This window comes from Pleurodeles waltl, chromosome 9, assembly GCF_031143425.1.
Source record: "Pleurodeles waltl isolate 20211129_DDA chromosome 9, aPleWal1.hap1.20221129, whole genome shotgun sequence".
NCBI classification, from domain to species: Eukaryota; Metazoa; Chordata; class Amphibia; order Caudata; family Salamandridae; genus Pleurodeles; species Pleurodeles waltl.
Genome location: NC_090448.1, coordinates 477,436,009 through 477,462,254, shown reverse-complemented (window position 1 = coordinate 477,462,254; position 26,246 = coordinate 477,436,009). Strand labels below are relative to the sequence as shown.

Below are 26,246 nucleotides of genomic sequence, written 5' to 3'. Positions count from 1 at the left end.
GCGAGTTTGGATGGAGATAGTTATTGGATGGACTATGGTCCCAACGCCCATCTCCATGTAATGAAGTCAGAGGTGAGGGTGGAAGCAATACTGCTGATGCTGGTGAACTGATTATTTTTGCAACAGCTCCAACTAAAATTTCCCCTAGTTCTGTGGGAGACACCTCGGCTAATGTACCTTATAGATCAAGAGCTGAGGGTTTGAGAGTGTGTGTTTCCATTGATCCTACAAAAAGCACTTTACATGTTGAAACTATTCCAGTTACTACTGCCCAGTAATTCCTATGTATAAATCAGGTGGGTTTGGCAACATTACTAACAATTTGGCTGTGCCTAGTCTTATTGGTGGACAAAGAGGAGTTCCAGATAGTCCAGATGCTAGAGAATTTGCCCATTAGATCCCAACACATACTAGCACCCGATGTGGAGCCAGTGAAGATTCAACAGTGAATATGTCAGGCTGTACCTCCATAGAAAATACTTACCAATGCTACTCCGGTATGGGAACCACCATTGAATTTTGGAAATTCAATTCAGTTGTCACTGAAAGAATTTTAGATGTAACCATAGAATTGAATGCAGTGATTGCTGAAATATTGGTTTGGATCGATTAGACTTATCAGGAAGATGAACTCACATTCATGTGTAGAGATGTTACTAGGTGAGCAGGACAGGTTTACGATAAGCTGACAGAACTGGCACACAAAGATGAAGTGGATTTGAATAAAACCAAAGCTTTACAAAGGAGCTACCAAATGTGCTTCGATGAAAATGACATTAGTGATATGGGAATACCAGTGATGAAAACTCAAATTAAGGAATTAATCCATAACATCAGTAAGTGGAATGAGTTAGATAAGTGGGAAATTAAATGGGCAAAAAAGAACAAAGTAAAGAAGCCTTCAGGAGAACCACCCCCGGGAGTGGGAGAGGGGGAAGTTACAACCTTTCCCTTATGAGAAGAGCATGTGCATGTACCATGGAGCAGAAGTGATCTTGCATCATTTACCAATAAGTGCCCCAGATTGAGAGAGAAATCAATGGAATGGTATAGTCAGGTTGAAACTTTGTGAAAATTTCACGGGTACTGTGGGTTGATTTTATTACGTTTGTGGGTGTAATGTAAGATAGCTATTCAGTGGTCTGAGAGTGAGCCAAATAGAAATCCAATAACTAATATTCCTTCGCAGTTGGTAATGAATAGGTATCAGCAGGTCATGACGTACTTGAAAGGAAAGGTGCCTTCCCAAGATGTTGATTGGGTCAAGATTGACAAGATAACCCAAGAATTTAAGGAGATGATTCATGCCTAATAAAAATGTTTATTACAAGCTTTCAAGCAGCATAGTAGTTTGGTGACATTAGAAGCCAAGTATACGGGGAATTGTGTTACAAGGTTTGTAACAGGGTTGAGGCCAGAGATCAGCATGATGATCCAGTAACATGAGATTTGTTGGCAAAATACGTTGCTTGATGAAATGTTGCAGTATGCTAAGTACTGCCATGACAATATTGAGATGAAGCAGAAAAAGCTAAAGGAAAGGTTTATGGTCGATCAGATGAAGATGGCTCAAGGAACTAGCCAAATGTCCCCAGTTGTAAGCAACATGGGGATGATGAAGGGTGTATAACAGCAAGCACTAAACCCAGTGCAGAAGGGTTGAGGGATTCCTATTTAGCCAGGTACAGGAGTGGATGTAAATAGTCTAAAAAGGTCAACTCTTTGTCATGTTTGTAACAATCTGGGACATTGGAAGCAGGAATGTTGTTTCAATCCAATTAATCAGATTCATAATGCAGGATTTCTGCCTTCTCAAGGAAATAATCCTAATCAGATGCAAAGCCTACAACGACCCAGGAGTCAAAATTTTAATGTGCCTAATAATGCAAGTCATACAACCTTTGATACCAGAGTGTAGTACTGTTGTGCCTCGACAGAATTTAAATCAGGGTTTGAAAATTAAAGCCAAAATGACACAGGATTATAATCCTTTCCAACAGTTTCTTTTGTTTGAATCAGGTGAGAGGAATAATTCCGATTAGTCAGCCTTATGGTACCCGAGAGGGAAGGAGGGCTACGTACTTGGTGCGGCCTCAGAGGTAGACCTAAGTGGACCATTCGTAGATAGTGAAGTAGATGGTCATCCTTGGTTGACACTGGTGCTACCCATTCTACTCTGAGAACAGTAGAAATCCTGAACCTACCCTACTCAGGAAAAAAAGTCCAAGATGGTAACTCAGGAAAACTGCTCCAGTTACAGTAAAGATATGATCCTTTGAAAACAAACTCAGATGTATAATATGTGACTCTAGGCCAGAGAATCTCTTGGGAAGAGATTTGCTTTCAAACTGAAATTGTGTTATCTTTTGCACACCTGCAGGAATTTAGATACTGTCCCAAGATGAGGATGCCGTCTTTAAAAGTAATGAGAAATGAGTCACGTTGTACTTTGCTGACTTTACTCACTGTTGATTATTTGCCTCTACATTTGACAGAAACAGACAGTCATGAAGTGTGGGATTTTACAGGAAAGGATATTGGGCTGATAAAAGATGTTGAGCCTGTCGGAATATCCATCAATCCAAATGCTGAGTTTCTGAGAACACCACAATATAATTTGACCACAGAAACAATTGCTGGAATAACTCCCATATTTGAGTCAATAATACAACTGGGAATTTTAAAAGAAATAATGGTCAGTCCTTGTAACTTACCAATGATGGTGGGGGATTTACAAACCAAGTTGCAAATATAGGATTGTGCAGGACCTTCCAAAAATAATTAACATTGTTGTTCCTTGTTGCCCCATGGTACTGAATCCAGCAGTGATTTTGTTTCAGATTCCATGTGAGGCCGAGTGGTTATTGATTTGTGTCAAGCCTTCTTTTCGAGACCTTGGCACGAAGATAGCCAATTCCTCTTTGAATTTTGGTTCAGAAATAGGGTCTTGGCATGGTACCGAGATCCACAAGGGTATACAGAGAGTCCTTCAATTTTTAATCAGATTCTAAAGAAAAACCTGCAATCTTTGGTTATACCCTGTAATTCAGTCCTGATCGAAAACATAGACAACCTAATGGTGGCGTCAAATACATAGGAAGCTTGTCAACAGGAAACTATTTCATTGCTGAACCACCTGGCTAAGAACGGACACAAAGTATCACCAGGAAAGTTGTAATATTTCCAAAAAAAGGTCCAATATCTTGTACACCACATTGAGAAAGAATCGAGAATAGTGTAACAAGAGAGAATCTCAGCCATTTTGAGAATGAATCCGCCAACTACAGAGAAATCAGGACATTTTGGGGAATGGTAGGCTACTGTGGACAGGGGATACACAGCCTTTCCCTGGTGACTAGGCCTTTACAGTGGCTGACACACAAGGACGTGTCCAATCCAGTACCAGGGGATAACAACTGTCTCATCGCATTTCTAGACCTGAGAAAATGTCTCTGTCGTGCCTTAGCTCTAGGGATGCCTGATTATAGCAAATCTTTTGCACTCTTCTGCAGTGAGAGGGAGGGCTGTGCTCTCTCAGTGCGGACAGAAAATGCATGGAAATGCCAAGAGACCTATGGCTCATTTTTCTGGCACGCTGAATCCTCTAGCTTCTGCAGTGCCTGGCTGCCTTTAAGCAGTGGCCGCAGTCAGCAGTAGCCTAGAGAGATGTGAAAATATTGTTATGGGTCATCCATTGACTGTATACATTCCCCATTCTGTGGAATTGTTGACCAGAACCCAACACCTTACAAGCAGCCGGCTCACAACATACAGCAGGTTATTTTGGCTGCAGAGAACGTGACTGTCAAACTTACTGGTGCGTTGAACCCTTTTACGTTGTTGTCAATAATGGGACAGGGAAGCAATGATTATTATGAAGGGGATCATGATTGCCTTTTTCTCACGGAATTGTGCACCAAGCAGAGGCCAGACATACGTTATGAACCATTGCCCGACTGTGATTTTGTGCTCTATGTACATTATTCATGCCTAGGAGATAGTGATGGAAGCTTAAGAACAGATTACGCTGTCTGCACACTTTCAGGAGTTGTGGAAGGTTCTTGGCTACAAGGAGTATTCTCTGCTCAAGTAGCTGAGTCGATTGCTCTTACTAAAGCATGCTGTGTTTCTGATCAATTGAAGGTAACAATCTTACGTTCTTCAGATCTCCGATTAGGAATGGCGAACAAGTGAGAAACCTCCTTGACACACTAAAATTGCCTGAGCAGATTGCAGTGGACAAATGCCCTGCACAATGTCCTGTAGATGATCATGTGAATTTGGTCAATAGATTTGCAGATGAGGATGCAAAGTATTGCACCCATAATGTATGTACATTTGAAGGTGAATTTACAAATGAGGGTCTGGATGAGACTACCATTAACCTCTTGCTGACAACAGCTGATACCTGGGAAGAAGTGAAGTGGTTTGCAGGAGGATCTGTCTGAGAAGGATCAGCAGAGTTAGGTTAGAGGAGGTTGAGAGATGATGATATCTGGGTTTTGATGGATGGAAGTCCAGTGTTGATGAATAGTCTGTTATCTCTGATGGCTGGACATTTTCATGGTCCAGCTCATATTGGGAGGATGCTATGGTGAGGTTGTTCAAACTTGGTTCAATCCTAAATTTAGATTGATGGCTGAGGCGTTGTGTCACAGATGCATTGTGTGTCAGCAGAATAATGTTGGGAAAAGAACTACAGTTACTCTGAGTTACATAGAAAGGTCAGGTGGACTTCTTAACAGGATACAGTTAGACTTCATGGAGATGCCTATATGCAATGGGTTGAAACATGCTTTGGTTGTGGTGTGTATCAGTTCCCATTGGTCAGAGGCATATCCAACAAGGCAAAATGACATTCTCGCAGTGGCAAAATTGTTGATAAGGGAACTCCCCCCCCCCACCCCCACCCCAATTTGGTTTTCCGAACTCTTTAGAATCAGATCAAAGAACTCATTTCAACAATGAGGTCCTGACGTTGTGGTGTGCAGCATTGCAAATGGAACAGAGGGTACATTGCAGCTATAGACCAGAGGCTTCAGGTACTGTGAAGCAAGTAAATGGCATGCTGAAATCCAGGTTGGCAAAAGTGTGAGTTTCAACATCTTTGAAATGGTCTGATGCTCTGCCTCTTGTGTTGATGAGTTTTGAAAGTGGACCTGATCGAAAGACTGGACTACCCCCCATGAGATCATTATATGTAGGACAATGAGAGTGCCAGCAATTCCTGTGAATGCACTTGCAAACATTACCAATGATACAGTCCTGGACTATTGCAAAGGATTAGCTGATGTAGTGCATTCAAGGTCTCATCACACTGGAGCAGCTACAGCCCACTGCATCAAGAACAGTGCCATGATCTCAGTCCCGGCGACTGGGTCTTGGTGAAGTAACACAACAGGAAGACATGCTTGGAGCCCCATTGGTGTGGGTTGTACAAGGTGATCCTTGTTACTATCACAGCTGTGAAGTATGGAGGTCTCTCAAACTGGATTCACGCTTCACATACTCGCAATGTCGAATATCCCCTTGATTTGGCAGCACCTATTACAGAAGAACCTGTGGTGAGAGAGAAGCAGCAGGAGCAGGTTTGTCAAGCTGTCGGGGACCAGACAAAGCCAGAAACAGCACACGGCCAGTCTGAAGGGGGTCATGAACAAGCTATATCAAACTAAAAACAGAAGTGACTCAGCCTTGTCCGGTGGTTAATGAGTCAAACTCATAATCAGACCCTGAAGAAGGACCCAGTGCTGGAAGCGAGTGAGTAGAAGCTGGAGACCCATGTCCCAAAAGGCAAGAGAGAAGGAGTGTGAGTTTGCCTAAATAACGTGTGCCTCAGAGTATCACTGAAGAGACTGAGAACTCTGATCTAAGTGAAAGCAAGGATGGAGGTGCTACTCCGAGAAGGTAAAAAAAAAAAAACAAGCATGCCTAGTTGTAGGCATTCTTCACCTGAGTGGACCTACTTTGCAAATAAAACAGATAGTGAGTTCTTGGAATATTGAAATCAATATACAAGTTCTGTTGAACCTCCTGGAACTGAATATTGTGGTTGAACAGTACATCGAATTTTCATTGCCATTTCTGAAATTGGTCTGTATGAACATTAGAGACATTTATATTGATTGTGGCAGAGAATTGAGCAAAATACCTAGGCCCGAGTAGAATAAGAAAAAGGGCTGTCATTTAGAAGAACACAGAGTAGGGTTAGGGATGTCTCACGAAGATATGTATATATGTTAAAGAACTTTTGAACTCTGTTGATGTTCATATTACTGAATAAATGAAGATATAATTTGCTGCTGCATTTAATTGATAATAGATCTGATTCTGAAGATGTAATGGAACCAAATCAGAAGAGTAGATGAAGGTACATAATAGGTGGTTTGGTGCTTATTTTCCTTGTAACATTAGTGGGCTGTTAATAGGTGTGTTTTCTCCTACACCTTCCGTAGAGAAAGAGTTACCCCCTACTGTTTCCCCACAGACTTTAAATCCTAAACACAAACATTTGCAATTTAGATGAGAATATATTAGACTTAGATGAGTCTAGAGGAGATTATTCATCAAATGTATATTTTAAGTTTCTGTATGAATATATTAACACTATGAGTGCCTGAGACTCCTATGTTTGCACACTGTTACCTGCTTCTGTGTCGGAAGGTATTACATATCATCACATTGCGTTGAATTATGGCATCTCTTGTTTTCTTTTAATGAGCATATGTTACAATGAGGGAAGTATTCAATATTATTTTTCAAATTATAACTTACTTTTGCCAGAAGTTCCTTTATTTAAACATCTAAATAAAAATCTTTATTTTAAAGGTGCCACAATAGAATGGAAATATTTTGTATCATCAAAGCCTTCAGATACTAGATTTGCACAGAGACATAATCGGACCTGCTCCATGACAGATCTAGAAAAGAAATTCCTAAACTTAGTGAAAGAATGAAGATGAGAATTAGAGTCCAGATCTAAAACAGATAAGGATCTCAGAAAACAACATAGATGGAATAAAGAAGAAATTGAGCATCAAGTGCAAGGAAATGTACCTACATTAACTTTAAATTGGCAAAACAAAGGGAAATTGCGCATTCAACAGAGTTATCTAGTTCCATTGTTTAAAGGGAAGAGTGATTGTGAACATTTCTTTGATGTCAGAGGCAGGAGTGAATTCTTTTTGGATAGAAAAGATCCTGTGATTCCTGGAGTGCATTTTGTTTGTGGACATTATGCTTTTTTTAAGTTACCAAAGGGGCGGCATGGTACGTGTTATATGGCAATACTATTTCTAAAGATCTATCATGTGATACATCTTGAGGATCCTGTGTGGAAGGTGAAACCTAGAGCTGAAAGAAGAGCTAGTGCTTCAGAAATAGTTGGAGATATCTTTGGTGTGTTGATTCAGTCAGTAGGAGTGATCATGAATGATCCGCAACTGTGTACTTAACTCACCCCTGGCCTGCATGGTGACTGCATTTAGCCCTGTGTAGCTCACATATGTGTGCTGTAATGTATGTGTGCCTGTGAGCGATACAATACATGGAGCCCTGTGGGCTCCATATTTGAAGCTCATGTTCTTGAGTAAGAGAGTTGGAGGACCATCCCCTCCTGCCCAGACCAAGAAGATTGTGAATGTCTACATTCCTGAGTAGGGAAGGACACATACTGGAAGTTGGGAGAGCCAGGCTCTTCTGTACACTTCAAAAGGGCTCTTTGATTCTGAAAAGGTCACAGGTCAGGAAGGCCTGAGCACATCTCGGAGTTCCATATCCTTACAAAAGAAACTCAACCTTTAGCCTTGTTCATCTATATTTGGTTATGGAATTCCTTGGTGGCTTGCAATATTCTTATAAAATACTGCAGGGGGTACTTATCCCTTATACAATGCCGAATAGGGTGAATGGAGTCATTGAAAAGTCTACACTGATACTCCAAAAAAATCTCCAAAGAAGATGGTGCACATGCTCCTAAAGTGAACATAAAAATATAGAAGTTTATTTCAAAGCAGGTTCCAGCCCCTGTGACACGTTTTGCCACTAAGCCATGTTGTGCCTGAACAAGGCTTAGTGCCGAAATGCATTTCAGGGGCTTGAGAGCATGTGCACCATCTTCTTTGGAGATTTTTTGGTGAGTTGAATTATTGGGGCTGCTACCGATTTTGCATGCAACACTCCCGCTGCAAGGAGCCGGGAAGGAGCTGTATTTTTGTTGGCTTGATTATATATATTTTACATGAAGTCATGAGGAGACCTTTAAGAAGATGGTATTTCTATCTATTAAGGATTCAGAATACTTTCCATTTAGAAAGGTGACTTCCAAATGGATTTCTGTAGGACATGGAATCATCTTAAATGAATTATCTGAGAGAGGGGAAAAGTAATGCACACTGAAAAACGGATATGCTCAAAGCACTGCCTATGTGTGGTACTGAGGTGTAATAAGCATTGCTAACCTTTATCTTATAAATCAGTGGGTTAGCAGACCGAATAACTCTTGACTCCTCCCACCTCATTTAGAAGCATGCCAAGGCAGAGTATCAACTGGCATATATACTGTGGAGTTTCTCAGGCAGTTTTTACCCCAAAAATCAGGCAGATATGAATGATTTCTGCACATTGTTCTTTGGGCATTTTCACACAAATAATCTATCTTCACCAATGAATTTGTATTTTGATCATGATTGATATGCCATGAAACTCACTTCTCTAGCCCATCCGCAAGATTAAAAGTGACATTTATGCCCTTATTACGTGTGTGGCGGTCTTAAGACTGCCACACTTATGGTGGCGGTCTTATCGCCACGGTCCTGCGGTAAAGACCGATGCATAATGAGTTTGGCGGTTTGGCCAGAGCCAAACCGCCACAATGCAGCCAGTGCCCTAGGACCGCTGCGGCCGGCAGTAAGCACCTCCAGGCTGGCAGCATACCGAAGACCACCAGTCTTATTATTATGAGGCAGCAAACCGCCAGGCTTTTCGCGGCGGTCACCCCTCCATGAAAACCCTGTCGGTAACGCACTTGGCGACAGGAATCCCCCCCATTCCTGTTGCCAGCACACGCACCCCCAGGCTTCCACACACTTCCAGAAACACACCCCCATGCACTGACACCCCCCACTCATCCACGCACTTCCTGACACACACCCCCACCCAACCTCACGCATACAAACACCCCCACCCGACCTCATACATACAAACACCCCCACCTGACCGCATGCATCCAGACACACACACACCCATTCCAACACACACACACACACACATCACACACATGCACCTACCACCCCCACCCTTTCAGTCAGTCCACCTACCTGTCTGGGCCACCAAACAGCCCACTTTGAGGTGGTCGTCCGGGAGGGGATGGATGTCGGCAGTTCCACCGCCAATGCTGCACTGCTGGTCAATGACCGCCATGCCAAATTACTTCTCATAATATAGTGGGTGGAGTCCTTGCGAAGTGGAGGTGCTGGAACCGCCTCTCACCCGCAGGGCAGGCCGATGGTGTCCAATTTCTGCCTGTTTATGGGCGGAAATCAGTTAGTGAGTCATAATATGGCGGTCTTCAGACTGCCAAACCTGGTGGTCTTTTGGCACCTGCTTCAACGGCGTTCTTGGCAAAAGACCCCCAAAGTCAAAATGAGCACCTTAGTCTTAGAGCAGAACTTGGTCAAATGGAAAGTTAGCATTAGCCTTTTGCAATAATGAAAATGTTACAATTCCCATACTGCAGAGTAATGCCAGTTAAATATTTGGCATGGCTCCTTATTATATTTTGCACCCAAACATTGAGTACTCCAAGGCGCTACTTATGGGTGCCTTAACAAATGTAAAAAATAGGTTTTTAACATGTCAAAAATGAACATGTGCTGGCAGCGACTTTGCATCAGTCAGTCGTTTTCAGGGGAAGCCCTCATTTGTTTTTGAAGTGATTGGTGCAAGGCATGTAAGGGCATGCTGTAGCCCACGTTTCACAACCAACCTTCATGCCACTGTGCACATTCAGCACCATATTACTAAAGAGCCATGTAGGGCAATTAAGAATTAACTAGCCTTACCATGTGTCAATGGGCAGCAGAAATGCACAGGGTGGAGTTTAGCAGTTTCCCTGTGACCAGAGTCAAAGATGTCAGTGTACCTAATCCAAAGGAAACGAGAAACCATTACTCCTTGTTGTTGTCCTTATGTTGTGATAATGGTCAATGTTCCTTCGCTGACCCAGAGCACTGGGGAATTGTCAGCCAGTTAAGGAACACAGTCCTCTATTGGCTTCAGTCGAGGTCCACTTTCCTGGTGTCTGGAGCTGACCAAATCTTGCTGACACATAGGGTGGGTTGGACTGGCCCATCTAAGAAAATCTTTGAGGGGGGCTGTGCCATCATTAATATTAAAGCATTCAGGTTTGCAGGGGAGATTTAGTATAGGTCCTCGTCTCACCTATCAAATTCTGGTAATGTTTTGCTTTTACCCCTGGCGTATCGCCATTTGATCCAAAGACCTTTGGGCTTGACTGCCAATCTCTTGATCATTCGCCTTCAGGAAATAGGCCCTTTTCTCTTCTACTGTCAAATAGGTTTGTGAGCCCCTAAATCATCTGCAGGCAGAGCATTGACTCAGAGTCTGTTTGGACGGTTTGACTGATCTTATCCCTGACCCTCTCTGCTCCAAACAAGAGTCTGTAGTTGATCCCACCTCTCCTATTTTCTCTAATCCTCCCCTGCCAGTTAATGGGGCTCTGTGAAGGTGTTCTAATCCATCTGCTTTAGCTTGGACCCTAGCTCATCGTGGCTAAAAAGGGATTTGCTGCTTTGTGTCCTGGAATATTTCCAGGGCTTCAGAATAAGCTAACAGTCCCAGACTAGCTTAACATCAGTTCCACTACAGCCATAATTTGTCTTCAGGAAACTTGGTGTATGAAACCCCTGAAGATTTTTCCTCCCTATTCACCCCAGCAACACCGTCTCTGTGACCCCCATGCTAAAGGTTGTTTAAAGATTTTGATTTCTAGTGTGTTGCCTGTTATTATTAAAAGGTCTGTTATTGTTTCTCCTCATTATCAGTTTGTGTTGCTGTCTTTCGAGAGGGGGTGATGGTGACTGGTACTTTTACCAAATAATTTTTACAACACTATTCGCTATGAAGCGTTTTTGCTTTCAACTTACTCTACTTGCCCTATTCCTTGGCCTGGTGATTTTAATATGCAAAAATGTACCCGACCGGCAAGACGTGTGTGTGGCACTACTAACTGAGCAGGTGTGGGTGTTCCACACTTCCTATACAGTGTTTATGGAGAGGCCCTAAACTCTTTAATGTTTAAGTATGATCTCTTACTATTGGAGGCTTGTAATATCTCATGTAATGTGTAGACTCATTTGTTTGTTGGTAGAGGTGCATATACTGCAATTAATCATATTTAATTGCCTCTACTGTTAGTCAAATTGTTTCTCATTTCAGGGTAAAACAAACTGCAGCAAGTGATCACAACCCAATTGTTTTATTTGTCTCTTTTAATGCTGATTGCCCCACATTCTCGAACTGTGTGATAACGTTCCTGTTGGGGAAAATGGTGACAACATTAGATGGTCAGGGGTTAATCCTATGTGCGTTTTTAGGAGGCTGTTAGCCATGTACATAATTGAGTTCAATTATTGCCTTGGCATTAAGGAGGACCACGTCGGTCTGATCCACATCTATAAAAAAACTTGCTAGGGCATTTAATACCCTATTAACCTGTCCCATTAGGGCAGGGACCTCCAAGGGACATGTTGGTTTAAACATTTGTGTATGCAGGCTTCTAAGAGGCTGTGGTCCGCTTTGCATTGTGTTCAAAGAAATCATTCTCCTATTAAGCTTTTAAGAAAACAATGCACTGAGGTACTAGCCTCAAGACAGAAAAAGACACTTAGGAAAGAGGCCTGGTCGAACCTGGTTCAGGAAGCAGATACTAATGACATCACCTTGTTTTGGAGTGAGCTTAATGCCCCGTTTAAAAAAAATGATGATTGAGGAATAGAATCATCACTAGTGTCTCTCCAACTATGGGTGACAATTTTGAAATGATCTTCAACCTCCTACCAGCATTGACCCAGTGCATACTCAGCTGGTCTTAGAGAGGTAGGCAAGAGCATCAATCCTATTAGCAGCAGACTCCTTGCATTTACTTTGGATGAGTTAATTTGAGCTTTGGTCGGCTGTGCTAGGGGTAAAGCTCCTGGGCCGGACAGGTGCCAATTGATACTTTTAAAGATTTGAGTAAGCTATGGGGACCCATCCTGACTTGTGTCTAATGCAGCGGCAATAGGTATAATACCTTTTAGCTGGGCTAATTCCATCATTGTGCCTATTTTTAAGAAGGGGCGAAGTCTGACCTGAAGTGTTACCTCCCCATTTCCTTCCTGGACTTGTCTGTGAAATTGTTGCATAGGCTTCTTTTGCAGAGACTGGAGAAGTAGGCTTTTGATAATTCTATTCTGTCAGAAGCCAGTATGGATTAAAGCGGGGGCTGGGGACAGTGGAACAGTGTGAAAATATCAATCTTCTGACAGCATTGTGTTTTGGCCCCATTTTTATTTTCAAGTTTATAAATTGTGTTGATGGCACCCTATGCTACCTGCAGGCCGATGCACCACTTGCTGCATGTTGTTTTGTCCATGAGCTTTTTTATGCCTACTATGTGTTCATGATGTCTAGGACCACCGTTGGCCCTACAAGACTTTTGGATAACTTTGCTGAATTTATGAAGTTCAGTAAATTAAAGATTAATACAACTAAAACATTTACAATGTCTTGTGAGAAATACACCCAGAAGGGGAGGACATTTTTCATTAAGGGTACTCCCACTGTAAAGGTCAATTCTTTAATTTGAGTGTTCTTTTTTCTACTAATAGTGCATGGTCTCAACACATGCAAAATACTCAGTCTAAAATGAGTAGAATGAGTGTGAGGGTGTGTTCAGGTTTTCCTGTAAACTTGGCTGCCGACCCTATCAAGGAACCAATTTATTTCTATAAGGCCAGAGCACTGTCAGCTGCCATGAACAAGAGAGGTCCGTGGGATTATGAGTCTTGTGGTCCACTCCAAGTTTAGGAGGACACCTTTTTAAGCTGTCTTTTGTGTATCCCCGCCTCAACACCATCCTCAATTATTCATAAGGAAGTGGGGCTAACTCACCTGGAAGACATGCTTTTGCTTAAACCCATTTTCTTGTGGTGCTCAATATGGGCTAAAACTGAGACACAGATCATAAAAGCAATTATTTTGGATGTTTAGAGCTAGATCATGCTTTGAATATTGCATAGCTTTCCTATATCAACAGTATTTTTAAACTAATGTTTGACTCTCCTTGGCTTCAAGAGCCTTCTAGAAATCTTGCTAGATAGTGCCTAGTTAAAAGTTTCAAATCAAATCGAGAAACCATTCCATAAAAAACAATTTCCTACATTCTTAACAGTACCAAACATGAGAAAATAAATAAATGTGTTCTTACCTTGGGACAGTTTACGCACATAACCTTCATTGGCCACAATGTATTTGATCCCTTTGCGGGAGTTCATAACAGCTCTTACACAGTTGATACATGTGAGCTGAAGAAGAGCATCTGCGATCCTGGCCACACCTCTTCCAGATAATGTGTCTAGGGCTTCCAAAAGCAGATCCAGACCACTCAATTCCAAGAACTGAACCATCCAGATCTCATCACATCCTTCAAGTCTTTTCTTTAGTGCAGAATAGTTAACGACAGACGGAATCTGCAAGAGTCTGATGCAGAGCTCCGGATCAGCATTCTCTAGGTTACCCTCAATCTGCTCAGCTTGTGGAGAAGCAATCTTCTCCTTCAGTGCTTCCCATTTCTTCTGTGAGCCCTCTTTCTTTAATGCCATCTTAGAACAGATTTCCTGAAAAAAGGAAAAGAAAGTTAGAGGCAAAATGGCAATATTATGTGAGGACCACCAAAGTTAGTGTTTTTATTGTATCTGAAGGCTACATTTAGGAGTACCATTGGTATGACACAGTTGGTGACCAAGCATCAATTACTGAGTGCCATACTTAAGGCACAATAGGTAGAATTCCCAGCTATGGTGAGGGGGTGACGTTATGTTTAGATATTTTTAATTTTGAAAGCTTATCCAATTAAAATGATAGACTGTCTTTCGGTTTAAAACACCGCCATACATGCAGCTGCCATCATTGTGGTTTGGGTTGATAAGGTTAATCCTCTGTTTGCGGTTTTGGCCTAAGATGTATATGTAAATGTATAACAACGTATTTTTATTTTGTACTTCTGTCTGGAGAGGATACACTGTGAGCAATCAAAAGTGTGTATCAAGTTTAGACTCAAAGAATTTGCAGCTTAGTACCATCATATTAATTAACTCATTGCTTCAAAGAACTACATGTACCAGCAGATATTGCACAGTAAACTCATGACCACCAGTGGACGTTATATTACATGCCTGCCTGGAGCCAGGGTTCCGGTAACACCAGCAGCTTTTGCCGTGGAAAGAATTAAAATCTACCAAGATGCAACGTCCTTTTGAAGGATTTTCTCCAACTGACGGGCACCTGATAAAGGCCTTCTTCAGGAAGACGTTCCCAGCACAGCTCATTTGTACCAAGATCAAACTCTATTCCGATGCGGTCCTTGTACTTCAAAGGACACTGCCTTTGTCCAAGCCACTGAAAGGGGAATGTAATTGATATCATGAGGCAAGGACACAACCACGCCAACTCCTTGGAAGTGACCAACCTGCCATTTTAAGATGCGCTCAAAAAACGGATTGTGATTCTTAAAAACAGTTGGAAGCTTGCGCCTGCAGGTTTCCAACATCTCATGTGTTTGATAAATGACTGCTCTGAATTTACAAAACCTTTCTATGTTACAATTGGAAACCGGTGATTATCACAGTTTCTGCATGAGTAAGCTTTAAATAATTCTGGGAATGCCCGTTCACTTGTGAAAATATACCCTTATATTTTTTAATGGGGAAAAAGATTTACAGACCTTTTCTTTTTATTCCATGGGAGAAAGCACTTTTCTTCGTGGAGGAATTCGTTGCCCCAAAAACCCAATTGTTTGGGGTGTTCCCTTCTATTCCCCACTATGGAACAGACATAGGGCCTGATTACAACTTTGGAGGAGGTGTTAATCCGTCCCAAAAGTGACGGATATACCACCAGCCGTATTATGAGTTCCATAGGATATAATGGACTCGTAATACGGCTGGTGGTATATCCGTCACTTTACAGTCACTTTTGGGACGGATTAACACCTCCTCCAAAGTAGTAATCAGGCCCCTAGTTTGGAAGATGCTTTGCCAACAGTTGTTCACAAACTTCTTTCGCATTTAAACCTTGCCATGGCCGGTTTTCACCAAAGAAAGGACAATCCGTTATGAGTGTGAAACTAACTTCTGTGAATGCCGACAGTCCTTTTTGCATTAGTAAAAAAATATATTTGAGGGTGTACACCACATCTGCACAAGCCAACAAGAAAGTCAACAAAGAACTAACTTTATGGGTGTTCCCAACATTCTCAGTGGCCAACCCAGTGCTTAATTTGTAAATAAAAACGTGCCAGTGCTCAAAGCCCACCTCCTAAACATGTGGCTGCTGCAATTAAATGTGCGAACACGAAATACTGAGGCAGCGTAATCTTGAAGCAATCTCGGGCCTCTTTAATCCATTTAAAGCCACTCCCTGCCGCTTCAGCTCACTCTTGCAGCTTTCTGCTTTCTCCCATTGTGACGCTTTTTCGTTTTTCTCTTCCTCCGTCTTTCCATATGTGTCTTTTGCTTGCAATAAATGCTTGAGGCAGAAGAATAAGCGCCGGCCCTCAAAAATAAAGCACAAATTAAGCACTGGGCCAACCCCCAGACCCAATCATTGGACACAGCATACAGCTTCAACTGGACCTTTACCATGCTTATGACTGAAGAAAATCCAACCCACAGTTACAAGGCTCATCTCTGTCCATAATATCTGCATTTCTTTGACCAACACCTTTGGCCTCCAAGTTGCAGTCAGGAACAAGAATAGTTTATTTGGATAAGTTAATGTAGGTTTGACTTACTTTCAAATTGCACCGGATTTAACATTTCAAAGAAATGACTGTGACCAAGGTAAACGGTCCTATATCTGCATACCCAAAGAAGTGCTATGTGTTGCTCTCAATATGTGAACACTCTTAGAACTATCTTTCATAAGTTGCTTTCAGGTCCAAACAAGAATTGGCAAGGTCAGTAGGTCTGGGGTTAAAGGCATTTTGTATGGAAACGTGAAGCATTACAAGTAAAAAGCAGGGGAAGGAATACATGTGTGTGTGGAAGCAAAGAACTTTATAATCATAATGCTGTAGGTTGAAATGTTAGGTGACAGTTGCACTGTCAAGCCAGACCTTAACATCCATGCAGGTTAATGATTGCCCACCTCTCATCTGTGCTGCTAATAGAAAAAGACAAACACAATACATTATCTAGTTATCTAAGACACATTTACAACACTACAGTGTCATGTGTTGCCCCCTGAAAGTTCAACCTCAGTCAGCTGGAAAAATAAAAATGATCACAGCTGCAGGGGAGGAGAAGCACTTGTTTTGTGGAAGCACACAACTTCTTCCCAAGTACTCCTAGCTCCCAAAACGTGAGCGAAGCAAACATTGCTTTCTAGTGAGGCTCACATAATTGTCTGGCCACAGTTGGACTGTCAATACAGACCATAAAAGAGGGGTTTGAATACTCAATCTTCATCTTCTTTTGCCAATAAAGTAAATAGTACTGCAGTAAATTGAGAGAGTCAACTGAATTCCTCCTTCAAACAAACAAGATCAAATTTGTGACAGGTTTTCTTGTTTAGCGAGGGAAAAAGACTCCAGCTAGTAGCGAAGGACGACACCTTCATTGCCTCATTGAAAGAATTTAGAAAGGCTTCCAATGTGCAAAAGTCAAAAGCATGCATTTTCTGATATTTACACACAGGGTTTCATCAGACGTTGGCAGGAAAATAGTGTGGTCATGCCAAGTCTAGTCTTTCTACTGTCACGTGGTATTACCTCTCTTTTACTGGTCATTACAAGTCTGAGTTCTGGAATGGGGAAAACAAGTGGGTACCAGTACTACTGACCGTTTATCAGATGCATCTCTAATTCTATGCTCCGATTCACTCATAAATCCCACCCACTTCGAGCAAGTGATATTTTTGATAGGCCAAGCAAGTGGTAGTACCAGATAGGGTATTACCAATGCAGAAATACCACCTGGTAATGCTTGTAAGCAGGTGCAGCAATATTACCACGGAAAACCTGCAGTAGTACCAGTCCACAATACTTTTAATGCGGACCATATTGCCAAATATATATGAGGCAATCAGAAAACATTAGGAATAGTATGCAGCCAAAGTTTTGTTTTGCACACTTTTCAGCATTTTTGGAATTCCCAGACTCAAGCATTCTTGTTTTACACCTTTTAAGTCTGTAGACATCTAGACATACTTCCATATTCCTGAACCCCACCACCTGCGATTAACAGCAGTAGATACAATCCAAAGGCAGGAACTTAGAAGAAATGTGCATTTACACCCCTCCACCTCATTTTCTGTCCACGTAGCAATAATCCCATATGTGGAGGAATCCTTCCCCAAACTGCCTGCATCTGACCCAGCAAATAAATGGGATTTTAGGGACACTCCCCCACGTTAACTGCACAATTCTATGTACCCTGAAACTGCAAATTTAGAAGACGTTTGGTTAGAGTGAGACAAGCACTACCCAGATGCATACTAGTTTATGGGTGTTTTCAACATTGTCAATGGCCACCCACTGAAGCCCCAAATTATTAAAGCTCCTACAGCACCCAATGCATAACTCCCTTTTACCCTCCTCTGCCGCTTCGGAAACCCTTGACCAATTGACATGCAACTAAAAAAAAATCTAACTGAGTAAACTAATTGTGCATTCAAAAGAAAGTTGTGACATTTGGTCACAGATTCTGAAAATTGCAATGAGATGAAGAACTAGCTCTTAATCAACCTCCCCTAGTTGGTTCTACTTCGGAGAATTAGCTACACTTGCAAACAAATATGTTCACCAAATTTAGCACATGAATATCATGCTGGGGTTTTTGAGCAATGATTAATTTAATTTTATTTCAGATAACTTTGCACAAATGATCACTCCAATATACAAATGTAAATTCTGCTATTTGGACACAAGCATAGAAATATAAATCAGAAGCTAGCATTAGTTTTCTATACTGAATATTTCTTACAATTAAATTAGTTGTCAATCAAAACAGTATACTGTATAACAAACACACATACAACTAGCAATTTGCATAAACGAGGAGCGGGGGTGGGCAAGCCCTGATCTTTGGTTATTTTTTCTTCCATCCCAGGGATTCTAGCAGAGAACGGCAAGCTACCGAGTTGGCTTGCATTTAATGACTTGCCCTTGACTGATTTAGCAGTCTTGTGAATACAACGCCTTGCCCTTTCGGAGCAGATGTCTCACACTGAATGCGGATGTTGGGGACAGAGATGGAGCTTGTAACTATGGAGCAGTCCATTGGATGGGTGAAGTTTACTTGGTCACAAACATGGCTAAGGGTTGAGGAAAAACGATACAGCTTCCAATGACAGAGTGGTGAGTGGCCATTAGGAATGTCAGTTAGTGAGTAACAGCATTTATGAGGCATAGAACTACCCGTCAAAGGCCTCTTGGCACTGGTGGCCAGAGTATCCAAAAGAGGAAATGTTTATCTCTCAGTGCAAGAGCGGAATCTGGTGAAGGTTAGTGCTGCCCTAAGCAGGAATGCCAGCCCTTTCAGGAGTTGAGGTGAGGGCATCTGGCATTGACTGCCAACATAAAGCTCAGCCCACGCTTCCATATTGACAACCATAAAGCCTGTGGTACCCGCCCTACACTTTTATCTCTCCTATCCACATATAATGGCATGCAAATTGTGGAGTCAATACATGCTGATAAAAAACGGAGCCAGGCTGCCTGAAATTTCACAGAAGTCACTACCTATACCTGTAAGTGTAGATGAAACAGAACACCCATTTATGGCATATTTTGTTCCAACTTTGTACAGACCCTTAGTGAGAGCAATTGACAATATCAGTATAAAGAAAAAGGACAAAATGCTGTTAAGGCTGCAATGACCCACCACAAAGTGTTGCAGGAGGATACAGGAGACTATCTTTCTGACGATACGGAAGACTGCAATGATTTCTGGTATCTAGCCCATTAGTCTTCTCTATGTCACTGAAGGTTCTGAGATATTTGTATGGCTTCTTAGATGGGACAATGACACTGGCCTTCAGAGGTCTGCTATACCACACTAGCGTGGAATTTCAAAAAAAAAAAAAAAAGACAGCTATTTCATTAACACAATATATGAAAATGTGATTGTGGCAGCTCCAAAAGTCGTCCTGTGGTGCCAGACAGATGGTATTGGAGATATCAGAAGATGGTCATCAAGAGGCATCTTATTCATCTCACATTGTCTCGGTATGTTGAGTCTATGGGCTCCTTAGATTTGTGGAGTGAGAGAAGGTAGAAAGAGCCACCAATCATTTGCCAGCTCCTTTTAGCATGAATGCTAGCAAAGGACAGAGGGGAACACTCCAAGTACCTTCTCAGGCATGCAATAAAGACATTGCTTCACCTGTTGTGCATCAGTCATGTGAAGATCCATCTTAATTGGCATTTCTGATTACCCATCTTTTCATTTAAATTCTGATGCTATTCAAATCAACATTATGTTCACAGTCATGTTTTCCAAAGTCAACCATTCTCTCTCCCAGCATACTAGCGACCCATGAACTAAGTTGTTACGTAGTCAAAGAATATATATACTTTACAGAACTGAGAGTTTCAGGGTTAAAATATTGCATGCGTCTACCGTAGTTTTACAATGCAGTTGTAGGACAAGGTGTGCCGAACCAGTTTGGGTGGAATATTGTTACACATTCACAAGGTGTGTCATAATCATACCTGCATGTCAGAGTGCACGCTATGAGCACACCCTTAAATTATCAGATAGCAGAAAAGAACAATCAGTGGATGTGGAGAGAAGAACTCAAGTCTGCATAAATGCACAATTTACATAAGCTTTGCCAAAAGAATCATTTATGCACTTATACTATTTAATCATTTCAACTACAACAAATAATGCGGGCAATAATTAATATATTTCAAACTATATTGATTTGCAGGACGAAAAGGAGGCAGTGATGAATGAAAATAATGACTTTTTTAAATTACAAAAATTTGCTATTTCAAAAACACCATGATACAAAAGGACTCCCAATAATAACAAAGCATAAAGGTTAAACAAAAAAAGAGAACTGAAATAACTACTGCTCAAACAACCTTTCTGATTAATTTGATTTGCTTCGTTATTCAAATAAATAGCTTTAAAAGTACTGATTTTAGCACATAACATGTGACATCACATTACTACCATTGTCAGAACTGACATTACAGGAAAATCACTAAGCAAATTGCAGGGGGGGGGGCAGGCCATATGGTGGTTCAGTGATGATTGGTAAGTAGAGACCGTTACTGATGTTGCTGGGGATGCATGGAGGAGGGTTCAGAGCATTGGGGAGGAGAAGGGGAGAATGTGTCCCGATATTGGGATTAGTAGTAAAAGAATGTGGTGAATGCCAATAAGATTGAGGTCTACCCTAAATTAGAGTTATTTGAGAGCTACTAAAGAAGGCTACTAAAAAAAAGCTTCTTAAAATTGCTATGGGAATTTGAATGGTAAAAAATATGTTTGGGGCTCCCTCCCTCCATTTTTCTCAGGCCTCCTTGACAGATTACCCTGAAACATTTCAGAAAGGTGGATAAATATTTTTTTTGAAAGTTTTGTGAAGATTTGTTGAACAGCTCTAAAGGTATTGGCAAAACAAAAACATGTTCTTCCACTGGAAGCTCTGACATGAATATAGTCACACGGTGGTGACCACCCTTGTGTAATAAACTGCTGATAGTTACTATGTAGTTATGGTTAGATCTGATTTCTATAACTTTGGGTACATTTGGCAAAACTGACAACAAACTTTTTAATCAAAACCTGAAACTGAGTATGTTTCGGCATGTCAGGTTTTGAGCACATTCATCTTGGAGATTTTGGAATAAATGTTCTGTAGAGAAGTTAATGCTTCCAATTCTAACTAGAGGTGGGTGGAATTTTTAATTCCGCCACACAGAATTGGAGGAATATAGTAATACAGCTTTACTCTTGTAACAAGGAATTACTAATAAATTCAACCACTCCACTCTGCCGGTGGAATTAATCAGCAGCACTGCTATTGCCAGCGCGGGCTGACTCCTTAGACTTCAATTCCTGGGAGCCACTGCTGCTCTCTCTGCGCAGGAAGAGGCTTCACCTTTAGCCATTTCGCTTTCCTTTGTAAAACTCATAATGGCACCCCGGGCTCTCCTACAGCCTCGCTGGTACCGGAAGAGGGGCCTCTGAGCACCAAGAAGGGTCATCTGTCTCCAAACACAACCTCCTTCCCTCTCTTCTACAAATAGCACCTATGCATGGTGGACACATCCTGCCCTGTGCCGTCCGCCAGCTGCTGGTCCCACCCCTCAGCCCGAGCCAGGGAAGAGCATACCAGAAAAGCTGGGGGTAAGCCCTTGGTGGACAACATATGGCTTAGCACCCAGGAAGAGTACATGGGGCAGAGGAAGATATTGGGGACAGACACGTTACAAGGGAGCCTAGTGGAGTCAAACAAAGCGCCCTCCATCATACTGTGGGTGCCTCAGGGATGTGGCAAGGTGACAGTTTATACCTCTCACCCATTAACTTCTTTACTGTCATTGTGTCAAAGTTTTAAAATTTTAAAAATGCGGACATTTAGGTTTGAGCGAATACATCTCAATTTGAATATTTCAATCCCAATATTTTCAAGCTAATATTTTTACAATAACACTAATGTACATAAGCATGCATTTTTAATGCATTTTTTTCAAAAACTGAATTCAAACAGTCACTTGCCTTTAATTTGTTTTTTCAAGCTCTGTTTAATATTACATGCTTGCCCTATGTAAAAAATACAGTTTGCATTGCTTTTACAAAGCGTGTTTATCTGGTTTGGAACATCCAAAATTGAACAGTGAAATACATAATCGCTGCACTGCTGTTTTTTTATTTTTTATTATCCCATCTTTTATTTTGGGTAAGTCCCATCAGAGTTCACATTATGACGTGAGTTTCAACTTCTGGTTAAGATTAGCAATGCAGAGTCCTCTCATGCTTCATGATTACGTCAAAGCAAAGTACGCAATAGATGTTCAGTATAGACAATATAATTAGAACTATTTAAAACATACTACATCCAGAACAATATTGTGGTGTCGCATTTCTGAAAACAACAGGTTTTTTTCGGTTACCAACACAATACTACTAATTTTTATCTATGGTATAAAAGTCAAAGACATCATCTCAACTTGAGCTTCTTACCTTACTAGTGAACACCGACGCACACCACAGGCACATGCGTTTACATGCTGAGCTGTCTGGTTATGATAGGAATGTGTGACCTGCCTGCGCACACATTTCTGCAGCAGATGCGTCCGATCCCCTGTTGACTTAACTTCTGGATAGGGGTGGGCAGAAATCCACAGAATCTCACTGAGTTTTTATGTAACTTCCCGGAATTCTGCAGAGTAAAACTCCAAAAGTTCCACCCATCCCTAATTTCAACTGCCACAAAAACGTATTTCCACTACAGTGAAATCCAATGAACTGAATTACTCTAAACTTGGTATGAAGCGAGAACTTTCCTCAAAGGAATGCTTTCATATGGTATACATTCATTAGGTCGTTTTTGAGGAACTAGAACTACAAACACGTGTTCATTTTCTGCAATTTTGAAAATTCTTAGGTTTCAAATGTGTATTTGTATGTAATTGGTTGGAGAGTTTTCGTAATCTGGAGTTTTTTATGTGTTAGTGTAAAATAAGTGAACAGGACAACTTTGAAGACTGCACGGCTGTCGTTCTACTTCAGAGACTTTTTTTTTAAACTAATGAGAGATTTTACTTCATACAATCTCTGTAAAATCTGCCCTCCGTGGTCCATTTATCAATTTACTTTTTTCTAGCTGCAGTCACAAGCCAATGTTTGGAAGAATAAGGGTGAGGGTGAGGCATTGCAAGCCTTCTTTGACTAAAACGAGAAGCTCACTGTTTTGCTATTCATTTTAAATAAATTAATCTGTGTTTGTCTATTAATATTTCTGGAGCAAATATGCATTGTGCTGCCAAAGGTATCTTTGATAGTATAGATGGATTCCTAGTGTTTCAGTTCACAGCACTAAGTATACTGGTGGTTATTTGAAATATGTCAAACGGCAAGACTGAATCTATGGTCTCCAGCATTCTTTGTGCTATGAGCTGAAAACCATGTAGTGAGTGAAGAGACCCCTCATGGCGCTAGTATAGGGGACAGCCCTGACCCTGATTACATACATCTTGCAGTTTCAGATTTTAGGGAAGCCTCTAGCAAAATCTTGTTAAGGCAGAAGACGTTCACTTTGCTATAGCCTGTCTAGTAAAATTAAATCACCACTACAGAGCATTTCTGCACCCAGGAGCTACACCAGCCTTGCTGATGGTTTTAATCAAACCATATTTCCCAACACCATGTTCTCACCTGTCTACCTCTCCATGTTCACTCAAATTTAACATTTGCTGCATGGTCTGTAAAGCAGCGTGATTGACTCTGTGAGAAGATTACGGACCATTTTGTAGTCGTGCGTCACTTCAGTTAGTGCTACCTTAAACTGGTGCACTGAATCTTTGGTGCATTTGGGTATCTAATAGAAGAAGAAAAGAAACACTAAAGCAAGCCGACAATTCTAGGAGTACTAACCACATAAGTCCTCGTAGCTCAATTTCTTCACCATCAGTACAACGTAAAAAAATCTTCAAGTTTAGATCTTAGTTCACCCACTTATGTGCTCGTATATACCAGCGTCCCCTTTTATGTGTTTTTTCTAGTTTGGCTTTATGATGCTACACATGTGATGGGACCTGATGCCTTCGGGTTAGGTTAGACTGTAATTATCTAAATGTATAAGTGAATGCACTGCGAACGAAAGCCCAACACACAGCATCTTTCTTGTTTGAGTCCTGAATAAGAAGGGCTTAGCAACCCGGAATGTTCTGATGAGAAAACAAAGGCCCAGTTTATGCTGCGTCTCTCCACGCCCCTCCATGTCAGGAAGAATCTATGTCACGTGCCAGCCACTGCCAGAAAATGACATATGAAAACAGGCTTTTGAACAACCAGGCTTTCTTCAATATTCTGGTGGGGTTCGACACCAAAATATAAACGATTGAAATCCAACGAAAAGGGTGTATTTTGCTCTTTCCTTTAACACACACAGACCCTTGTTTCAAATTGCCTAAAATGTGTATACATTTGGTGCAATCCTACCACCTCATATTAATCTCAATTCATTGATTTTAGAGTTATATTGTAATACAACATTGTGCGCAGTCGTCTACGTCAGCAACAGCAAAAGGCTGATTGGAAGTACGCATAGCACAAATTAAAAAATGTGCAGCTCCATGTTCGAAAACAGAACTTTCTAAATCCGGTTTAAGGCTCAGGGGCATAGTTTGGGGGAGGTGTTACATCAGGTGTTTTCAGTCGGGTTTGGTGAGGTGTCCGTTGGATTTCACCCTCGATTTTTACAGGTCCACACTGACAAGATCACAGGCACTGCTCTGCGTTACAACTTGGTTAGTTTGAAAACTGACGTGTTATAAGCAACCCTAAAAATCCACACTCCTCTCTCTTACCCATGGGCCCCCCTTGTGTCTTGCTTGTCATAGTGTCCTTTAACAAGGAATGCCAGTGTGTAGTTGGGTTTAATCATTATACAGTCAGGATAATAGGAGTCACAATGAAAAGCAAAAAAACAAAACAAAAAAAAAAAAAAACAGATGAGCTCCATGCCCATGGACCAGAGTATGGGGTAGTTTTCAAGGGTGCGGGGTCGGGAGACTTCTGGTTTTAGGGTGGGGGTGGCATGCAACAACCATGTATGCTGTTTCCACACATGCCTTTACAACAAAAAATCGTTGTAAAAGCATGTGTGGTAAACGCATGCGTGGAAACGCAGTTGTTGTTCTGACCGCGTTGTTCAGGCATGCGTGGTTGCCACATGCGTGGTTCCATCATACAGCCCTTCTTAATATTGTATTTCACCAGTCAAACACCAGCCAGGACCCTTCCTTACAAAGAGCCCATGCTACAATGGTTAAGCTGCAAAGTCAAAGTTATTAAAGTGCACTTGTGTGTTCATGTGAGATGAGCTAAAATGCCAGGAAATAGTATAGGAGTCACACACAATAAGTGGGACTGGCTATTCGTCACTTTCAAATTTTTGCAGCAGGTTGCAGGCTTCGGGCTGCTTTCAGAGCTGGATGAGCTATTGTGACCCAACCTGCCACCATAACCACATTCTAGTTGTGGCCACCTGCAGTGTGGTGCTGGTTTGAACATGTTTGCCCTGGTTGCTTTTGGTCATTATTAGTTAAATATACATTTAGTACTTCAGCCATATAAAAATGAGCCAAGACCTCAAGGTGGAGAATGCATTAATTACACCCCTGCCCATTGCACCTAACTGATAAACATGGCATATGGGGGGGAACAATCACTAGATAACTATGCACTTTTTTTTTTTTGCAACATCACTATAATGATTGCCAAGAGAGACATAATATAGAAATTAACAGCTCTGTCACCCCAAAATTAGACGAATGGGAAGCAAACATGCACTGGTGCATGCAGGCAGAGGAGCACGTTTATAAGACACGAGCCTAACAATTTCATGGAAATCTGGGGGGCATGGGAAGCCCTGATGAAGACTCGACAGGTGAAAGCTGGAGCGGAAAGGGGGGAGAAGCCAGATATCTGGCATAGACAAATATAAGGGGGGGACGGAAGTGGGGAGACCCAATTACTTATGATGTCTCAATGGTGAAGGATGGCTACCCTAATCTAATAGTAGGGGTCTACTATGCTACAATAGATTCAGCAGCTGGAATGGTGCCGATTGTTGCAGAGTTTCTCCACTGTTGAGGGATTGGGGGCGTTTACGAGGAACATGCTCTTGTTGTATCTGAAAATTCAATTTTTTTTTTTTAAAAGAGACTGCATTAATTTGCTACATAAAAAAACCTATGACTAGAAAAATGGAGTGCTGGGATA

General features: G+C 41.5%; 1 protein-coding gene across 4 annotated transcripts in view; it reads right to left on the bottom strand.

The window, feature by feature from the left end:
- Positions 1–26,246, bottom strand: part of INF2 (inverted formin 2) — a 303,640-nt gene that overhangs the window by 156,522 nt on the left and 120,872 nt on the right. For all 4 annotated transcript variants that reach the window (XM_069207311.1, XM_069207313.1, XM_069207314.1 and 1 more), the window contains exon 2: positions 13,490–13,898. In XM_069207311.1, the coding sequence (XP_069063412.1) occupies positions 13,490–13,883 (394 nt within the window). In that variant the 5' untranslated portion in view covers positions 13,884–13,898. The remainder of the gene's footprint in view (positions 1–13,489; positions 13,899–26,246) is intronic.